This window comes from Diadema antillarum, unplaced genomic scaffold, assembly GCF_040938485.1.
Source record: "Diadema antillarum isolate AM-2024a unplaced genomic scaffold, OU_Dant_1.0 seq00000119_RagTag, whole genome shotgun sequence".
NCBI lineage: Eukaryota > Metazoa > Echinodermata > Echinoidea > Diadematoida > Diadematidae > Diadema > Diadema antillarum.
This window is the reverse complement of record NW_027271200.1, coordinates 287,269-296,344: the sequence shown is the minus strand read 5'-3', so window position 1 is coordinate 296,344 and position 9,076 is coordinate 287,269. Positions and strand designations below refer to the sequence as shown.

The window sequence follows — 9,076 nt, the reverse complement described above, 5'->3', positions numbered from 1 at the left end:
TTACGCTGAGGGAAGCCATGCTGAGAGTTCAGAGAAAAATAATGTACAGTAATTTCATTTCTTATGATTATGGGTGTGTGGCGGAGTGTGAGGTGTGGACGCCCTCATACAGTGGACGAGGAACAGAGAGAAAGGGGGGTGGGGCATAAGAGAGAGATGAAGGGAAAGAGAGGAAAGAGATGGGGTGGAGAAGGTGACAGAGAAGCGTCTTTGATTGATGTCAACACAAACTAACATTCACGTTTTGAAAAACCAACACTCTGTCAGCATCGGGACCCGTTTTTCAGGGTGAACAAATAGAATTATCAAACAATCCATGTCAGATATGGGCTGTGAGGATTGATTTATCTTGACATGATGTTTCAATGCGCCTATACCTCTGAAGAGGCCACTGGTCGGGCTAATGTATGCTCAGGCAAAGAAAAAAAAATGGCGGAATTGAATCCTGGTAGCGTTGACATATCCAATTCCTATGTAAATAACATAGTCTATGGGACCTGCAAGTGTAAAATAGAATCATACTAAGAAAGGATATGAATTGAGAAAATTATGCATTTGACAAGGAACTGAAAAAGTGCAGGTCAGAAACAATCGCTGTTGATAATTAAAGCAGTTCAGATATAAGGGTAATGTTGGTCGAAATTGAACTGACGGGATTTCCCACTTTGAGAAGTATTGCGGATCGTGCATACACACACTTGCTTTTAATCCGGACAGCTCACTATACTATTGTATTCATCTTCGCTCCCAAGGAGTTCATCTTTTGCGCACGCGCAGTGCGCCGTTCCCGTCAGAGCGTCGTTGTGTCCGCTGTCGCAGTGCATGACGTTCGGAGTAGATCTAATTATTTCTGCACATTCGGATCGCTTTTTCTTCCTTTTCCATCATGACCATCGCAAGAAATTGACGCCATACATTAAAGAAAAAAATCCCAGAAGGCCGAGACAGGCAATGCGTGTCGGGGAGTGGATAACCGACAAAATAACGGGGGAATGGGAGAGGGATGCAGAGAAGAACCATGTTGGCGGAAAGAAAGAAATATCGCGAAGAAAGAGGAGAAAGTACCGCAAAACACACGACGAGAAAAACACGGGATCATTTTCGCCTTGGATGTCTTTCATGTCGCCCGCTCGGCGATTCATTGCTCGTTACACAGATCATTGCGCTCTCATTATCGCGCGTACGGATCGGAGATATGAAAACCGAGAAGAGGCGAAGAACGCCCATAATGACAGGCCTGGAAATAATGACGGCGGCGATGGAGAGGCTAGCCGCCGTTCAAGGCAACTCGAACGAACTCCACCGTCCATTCCCTGTTTCTTCTTACGACCGGGGGGGGGGGGGGGGGGGGAGGGGCTGGCTGCCGAGCATCCAAACAATGTGTTGAATGAATACACGCCACCCGACTTCGACAAATATTCGAGTTTCAGTTCAGAGGTGGGTCGTAGATAAACTTCCTATCCCAGAAATAAGTCTGCGCGTGGTTGGTACAATGAAGTAGGCATGGATTCAAAATGGGATGCATCAATATATGAAATCAAATGCTTTTCTCACTGAACCATCACCCCGAAAGAGAGAGAGAGAGAGAAAAAAAGGAGAGAGACCTTGCGCAGAGAGAGAATAACGGAAGTGTCCACGTTCGCCTTAAAACAAGACTAGGCAGAGGGTCCGCTGCTAACTGAAAAATTACACAGATCGCAATTTCAGATGCGGCGTGGTGGTTGCACTCTTGATCATTTTAGCAATCTCCCCTCGCCGTCTCCTCCACGCATTATGCTCGCTACTTCAGAGCAGGGCTTTCACGCCGATGTGATCAGCATAATCAATTTCGAGAAGCCGGCTGGGCTTCCTAGCCACGAGAGTGCAAGCGAGTGAGGTCGCAGTTGTTTTCGGATATTTTCTTTGCCCCTTTCATTATGTCGCAAAAAAAGCTTTCCCTTTTCCCCCTCCTCCCCACATTACTTTGCACCTCCGCCATGGCCGTTGTTATTGTCGAGTCAGTCAATGGCGAAACCCCCCTAGACAGCGGTCCGAGCAATCATCACTGTAAACCCCTAAACCAGCATGTTTTCCTTAGCGTCATTTTCCAGCTCTCTGAGCTTGCCGACCCGCAGTCAATCAGTCTACCCCACAGAACTCTAATACCCGAAGAAACGTGCTCAGACCGGATACGTTGCCTTACCCAGCTCGTTTTTCACCATCCTCAATTTCCCCTCTTTCATTTCTCACTCATTTTTCTTCTTGCGAGCAACCCCCCCCCCCCCCCCCCCCCCCAACACCATTTCTATGTCTGTCTCTCCCTCTCACTCATACCAAGCTGTCAGCTTGTGTTAAAACCGTAGGCCTGTCATGTCTGTTACCCGGCCGTCAATCTTATCCCTGTTTGAAAAGCTCTGCTTGCTGAACCATTGATTGATTGACGAGAGAGATAGAAATCTCCTCCAACTCCGACGAGCCCTTTGAAGCCCGCCGACCCGCAGCTCCGATGGCCCGGCGATGTCAATAGCCCGCCAGAAAACGGGCTCGAGTTCGTTTGCCCAGAAAAAACAAGGCGGCGAGGTTTAGAAACGGCTTTTAGACGAGCGCTGCACACACACATTTGGGGAGGAGTGCGAAAAGTGTGCTGTACGGCTTGCTTGTTTTACGAGCAGCCCACAGTGCTGTCCCTTCCCCCCATCATAGAAAAACCCCGGCTGTCGTCTTGGGTGCGGTTGTCATTCAAATCTACTCCGCCGGTCTCTTTGTTGTCACACATTAATTGCGATTATTGGGACGATTTATCTCGGGGAATCATAGCCCCTTTCAAAAGCCGTTTTTCAAATTACTCGAGCCATGTTATCAACAACAAAACGCTGACATAAATCAGACGGAATTGACAAGGCTGACACCGCATTTGATTGATCACAGAACGGCGAGCACCACTGGACGCCTGCCAACGGGAATTCGCTAATCGCGAATTTGATTGGCCGGCGCAAAGCATGTGACGGGATCACATATCAATCATCCCGGCACTCTGACAGCTACGCGAGGCCGGCGACCAATGACGAGGAACGCAACGGCAATCACATCGCGCTGATTGGCTAGCGGTGAAGTCCCTTCATCTCGCGTTGTAAATTCAATGTTTGACTAGAAGTGTTGTCGGCAAATTTGTGGTTTTGTGTGTTGTCTGCGCTGGCGGCATACTTAGAGGAATGCTTGTGTGGCTTTGCCCAGACAAATCCGTTCGCACAATGAGCCCAAGCTAGTGGGGCTGCTGTGACGGCCCGCCGCCCGTACTTCTCTCTCACTACTCAACACTCGGCTCTCGTTGTAAACGGACGTGCGACACGCTCGCTTCTCTCTCCACGAGTCCGTTTGCCACTGCTAGCAGACAGACATACTCAGCTCTGCTGTGCCATACCCACTGATACCCGGGCACATATTTCACTCGTTGTTTTTCTATCATCCAGCTATTGTGTGTATTTTGTATAATTTACCTGGTGAATATCTCTTGGTTTATACCTACTGTGCCACGATGCTAGCGACAAGAACCCAACCGCTCATGCACACGGAGTATTTACAGCCTATGGACCCTCTTCCAACCACGGTAAGTTAAAATTTCCAAGGCATTTTCTCTGTTTAATTATTCTAGCTTACAGCGAAGGCAGTAAAAGATAATAATACATAATTTGTACTTCATGGTTATGCTAGTAATTTCCTGAAGCAATACCTTGCTGCTGTTAAATCATGAAACAACGGAGCACGATTATTTCGCATGAGATAGAATGATCATGGTGATCAACGTTTCCACTGTTTAGTAGCTGCCGCTGTGATATGTCTGAGCTGAGTAGACGAGCCGATATAACGTGTATTATCGTGTCCTCTTGAATCTGCTGTGAGTATTGCATTTTCCGAGATGTGCGTGAAAAGCACTGTCGCTCAAAATTCTTTACTACACAGTCTCTAGCAGAAGCACTTCCTAGCGAACATCTTATATGATCTAGGCACTCCAGTATGTACTATGATGACACGTAAGCTCATGACCTGGCTAAATTTCCCTCGGTCACATCTGCACAACGGACCGAATTCGAAAACACGAGACACACAAATTGTGCACTAGAATTTCTCAATTTTTGAGACAAGTCAGATGACATTTTCTGAGTAATCAACATGGCGTAAAACAGAGACCTCTCTCTCTCTCCCAGATACTCAATGTGTTCTGATACTTTGATTATCTGTAGGAGATTACCTGTGTTCAGTTTTTTCATGCGATTATCACCGTCCCGAGTCTGAATTTATAGACTGAACGACCATGTGAACTTGCCTCAGTTACTATTTAGGATACAGAGAGAATTAAAGGCCGTACGCAACAACACAACCAGTTAGTGGTGTGCTCAGTATACCCAAGATATAATTATTTTCGGTGAAGTGTGAATCAGTAATCACGACAGAAATTTGAATATAATCACAGCAGGAATCAGTAAGAAAAGACAATAAGTAGATGTAGCGAATATCTGTAAAATTACCGAAACAGATTGGGCTTTTGATATTTTTGCAGAGCAAATTTTTGATTTATATTGACTTTGAAATAATGCGTCAACCTCGGCAGTTTCAACTAAACTTGCATGTGTTTTCTCGTGTCTTTGTCATCCTTGAAAATTCTGGTACTAACTAGTTTTTACTACACAAACGCCATGAATACATCATGACATTACAATCTATCTACATGGTATAGACAGATATTGAAAAACATCGGAATGGTATGCATTGTCAGATGTCATTTTGTGAACACTTCCCCAAAGTTTAAAGTGTTAAAATGTTCAAGCTTCAATAGAACAACATTTTCCACGGGCCGGCAGAAAAACATTACAAGACTTAGTAGTGAAATATTCGAAAAATTGATCAGTCATTCTATTTTTTTTTTAGCTGTAACCTTATACGCGTTTTTTCGGCCGATATTTTACCACGCAGTAACGAAATATTGATCATGCTCGTGCAGAGCTGTATGGTGTGTACCCGGTAATAACACGCGGCTACTCATTCAGTTTTAGTGGGACGGGTATATGATGTCTTTTTCACCTGTTAGAAAAAAGTTGGGGTCATGTAATTTATTTATGTTCTTATTCTATTTTTGTGTTATAGTTGGACGCAAAGAAGAGTCCGTTGGCACTGCTCGCTCAAACTTGCAGCAGCATCGGCAAGCCAGACCCGCCCCCGAGCTCAAGCGAGGCAAAAACAGCTCTTACTGCTCCGCTCGACATTGGCGGCAAGAAGTCGCCGGAGAAAGCCGCCACTACCGTCTCCGATCTCGACCGCCTGTCGTCGTTCAAGCCGTATAAGCAGAATGAGAAGCGCGAGGGCGACGCTCACGTCACAAAGATCGCATCTTACCCTTCGTCGGACAAGGTTGCGTCGAGAGGGTCACCGCTCAGCGTTATCACGAGTGCCGACTCAAAGCCCATCGCCAGCGCCACGACTTTCACATCTTCGCCCGCATCGCCGGTGAAAGCGCGAACGGAGTCGTCGAGACCGAGTTCGAACCAGAGTTCAACAGAAACCGTATCTAGTCACACCAGTACTGGACACAGTTTGGGCTGCACTAGCTCTGGAGCTCACAGCCCCAGTCAGCGTGGAGACTCCAAGCCACATGCCCAGGTGTCATCCGCCCCCATTCTCCCCACACATCTCGTACCTCCAGCTCTCGCTACTGGATACAAACCATCCACCTCTCTCGCCAGTACTCCACCTACATCAGGACATTGTGGCTGCCCCTCACAGCTGCTTGGACATCTCTCCCACCTCGCTGACCCTGCAAACTTGTCCAAGGACCACGCAGGACATCTCCTAGCTGCTACAGCAGGATCACCATATGCCACTGCTTACGCACGTGTAAAAACTGCTGATGGTGGAACCACTTTGATGCCAATTTGCCGTGACCCATATTGCACCCACTGCCAAACAGCATCACTCGCAGCTGGGGCATGCACACAGTGCAGACATGATGGACTCACTTTGGGAGGGGCTGTCCCATTTGCTCTTCCGGTTCCTGGTGCTATTCCTGCATACTTCCCGTCGGGTAGTCCCACCGCCGCTGCCACGCCTTATTTCTACCCTCCCCCACCTGTTCCCGCCCAAACCGAGCACGGACATGTCTGCAACTGGGTTTCGGGCAACACAAGTTGTGGAAAGCGTTTCGGCAGTGGGGAGGAGTTGCTGCAACATCTACGCACACACACCATGCAGTCGAGCGAAGCGTCTGTTGTCAGTGCATCTCCGTACACCCTAGCAGCTTCGACGCTAAATGCTCAGCTGAGTGCATACTACATGCACTACCCAGCAGCGGCTCCCATCGCGGGCTCTCTCGGACTTACAAAACCAGGAGTTCCACCATCCCCCCTTAGTCCTGGCTCGGCACTGCGCTACCACCCTTACAAGTCACCTGTTCCCTCCTCCCTGGCCACCCTTCCTGGACTCCCAGCTGGTGCGTACTATCCTCCTTATGCCCTCCATGACCTCAAAGGGCGACTGGCAGCAGCTGGCGTGCCTCACTAGCATCAATCATGGACTTTGGAATGACTGGAAAGAGATTTCTTTGTAACAAGTCTGTTGTCTAAACAGCAAAATACTTTGTGACTTCTCCTGTGCTCAAAGTGTTGATTAGAGAAAGCTTGTTGTGTTCAATGTGTTATTTTCCAAAACAAGTACTTGTAGTATCATATTATTGTTGGTAGCTTGGTAAATCTTATGCTAATAAGATGTCTTCTTTTGAAAAGTACTATTCCCCCTTTGAAGTGTCAAAAACTTAAAATTCATGTGAAACAAAAGAAAGTGGAATCTAAAGAGGAAATACTAAGTATGTGTAGCATGGCACCATTGAATCTGAAATGCCTACTGCAGTTGTGGAAGTTACTGGTGTTCCTCCTTAACAATCTTGTGTTCTCCCTGACAAGACAAGTCACTGTCAAAATGCTCTTCAATTGCAAGAAAGGAAAGTGCCCACATTTTTCTCAGTCACTCCACATTTCCCTTCTGCCATGTCACGTCTAGTGACAGCCAAAGATGAAAAAAGTGAGGAGGTGGTTTGCTCATGTCGTTAAAACTAATCGGACTATCCGCTCGATTTAAATTGCCTTCCACCTCGGCTAAAGGAAAAATCCAAGAAATTAGCAGGGTTCTTGTCAAGTGGGGGAAGAGCGAATCGAGTGTCAATTTTCCCTCGAAGCACGCTTTCATTCGTGTCATCATTAATCAAATATCCACTTGTCGCTAAAACAGCTATCCCAGCCCCCCTCGCTTGAGCATCCAAACAGAATGGGGAAGGCGTGTTTGTAGTGATGCTGTCTTCTCTATGGAGAACTGGTCACAGTTAAAAGCCTCTGTTTGAAGATGAGGTCCTATGCTTCAGGGACATTTGAGAATGAGTGAAGTCCCCTTTCATTAGAAAAGGCTTTATTATTATTCATTTCTGGACAAAATCACATAACACTCTCCACCTCGTCCCCCTCCGAACACGCTGTGCCATGAATTATAGTTTCCGCGCAAACAGACCAGTGTAGCCATTTATCTTCCTCGCTGGCGCGGGGAGAGAGAGTTGAAGCTAGATCATGTTTGCAGTAAGGGCGAGGAAGGTGCCGTATTGGCGAGCCGTGGCGATCATTTATGCTCCTGTCATTAGTCACTTATTTCAGTTTTGTTTTCCCCTCTCCGTCTCTCCTCTCGCTCGCTGCATCTCTTCAGCTTCTTCCCCTTCTATTTTTTATTGCGAGAGCGAGCCACGCTTCAATAACGCCCTGATGACTGGGCGGATGATTGATGCGCTATCGCGGGGGCTTCGCCGGGGTGAATTATCATCGGCGGGTCGTAGGCTAGCTTGACAATCTGTAGGGCTTGAACCCCGTGAAAGAACATAAATCCGACTCGGTATCATAATACTGATGGGCACGGACGCGGCGACTCGTATTTTATCTCCTCTTTAGCGCTTTTGCTCCCTACTCATGAATCTTTTAATGCCTCTTCCATTAGCGGCCGAATTAATCACAAGTATATCTTTGCTACTGGGGGAAAAGGGGGAGGGGACTGGACAGACGGAAGTATAATTATAATATCAAGTGGTCCATTCTTTTGTTTTCGGACTTCAAAGCCATCTATTTAATAGTGTCTCTGAACTGACATGGCTGGCATTATTTCCTTATTTAGGCAAGTGTAATTTATTGGATAAACCCACATCTCGTCAGTATGTTCCCCTTTACGCCTATAGCATCATAGATGCTGGCGGCAGTAATTTTGATTTGAAAATGTTGCCAAACATGCTTCATAATATCGGACTCTTCTGTCGCTTGTCAACTCGTATTCCCGTCCAATGCTATCTATACTCGGCGTAAATTAATTCCTGAGTTTAAATGGGGATAAAGAGAGAAAAACTAGGAAAACAAGACCGTTGAAGCTGTTCAGTTAATTTTACTGGAATATGTGTACTGAGTTGGTGTTTTCATCCCGTTTATCTTCTGGCTCTATTTATAATGTGTATATATGACATTCTGTACAGAGAGGAGGAGATACGCAATGTGCGACATGAAATGCCCATGATGTAAATACATGTAAAGTTGAGAGATATTAAAAAAAATATTCCATCTGTTGAAAATGAAACTGAACTTCTACAATTGTCCGTCATTCATCTGAATCTTGCAGACATTTTGTTGAGACCTTGATGCACTGGGTGAAAGGCTCTGTCGTGGTTGTTAGAGGTTGTTTTCCTTTGTTTTACCTAATGAAGTGTCTGCATGTATGGAATGTCAATGTGCTTACGGTGTGTATGTGTGTGTGTGTATATATATGTATATGTGTGTGTGTGCTCTGTGTGTAGGACTTTTTTTAAGATTAAGCTCAGATGAATTGAGAGATCAATTTAAATACAATGGATTTTTTTTTATACAGTAGTTTTAAATGAAAGAATTTGACATGACAAACACGATGATAACTGGCCCCATTTCATCTAACTTGTTATCAGTAACGAGTTGCGATAGTTGTTAAAGGTTACTGAAATCCTTGCATCTGATTGGCTGGGAGCAAATTTGTCATAGAAATGTGGCAGTTGTTA

The 9,076-nt window shown here is 46.0% G+C and overlaps 1 protein-coding gene across 1 annotated transcript; it reads left to right on the top strand.

Moving 5' to 3' along the window:
* Positions 1-3,262: 3,262 nt before the first annotated feature.
* Positions 3,263-8,794, top strand: LOC139727113 (zinc finger protein 703-like). Its single transcript, XM_071638090.1, has 2 exons — positions 3,263-3,586; positions 5,122-8,794. Exons 1-2 carry the CDS (start codon positions 3,515-3,517, stop codon positions 6,529-6,531), a joined length of 1,482 nt encoding a protein of 493 aa, XP_071494191.1. The 5' UTR covers positions 3,263-3,514; the 3' UTR covers positions 6,532-8,794.
* The last annotated feature ends 282 nt before the right edge of the window (positions 8,795-9,076 follow it).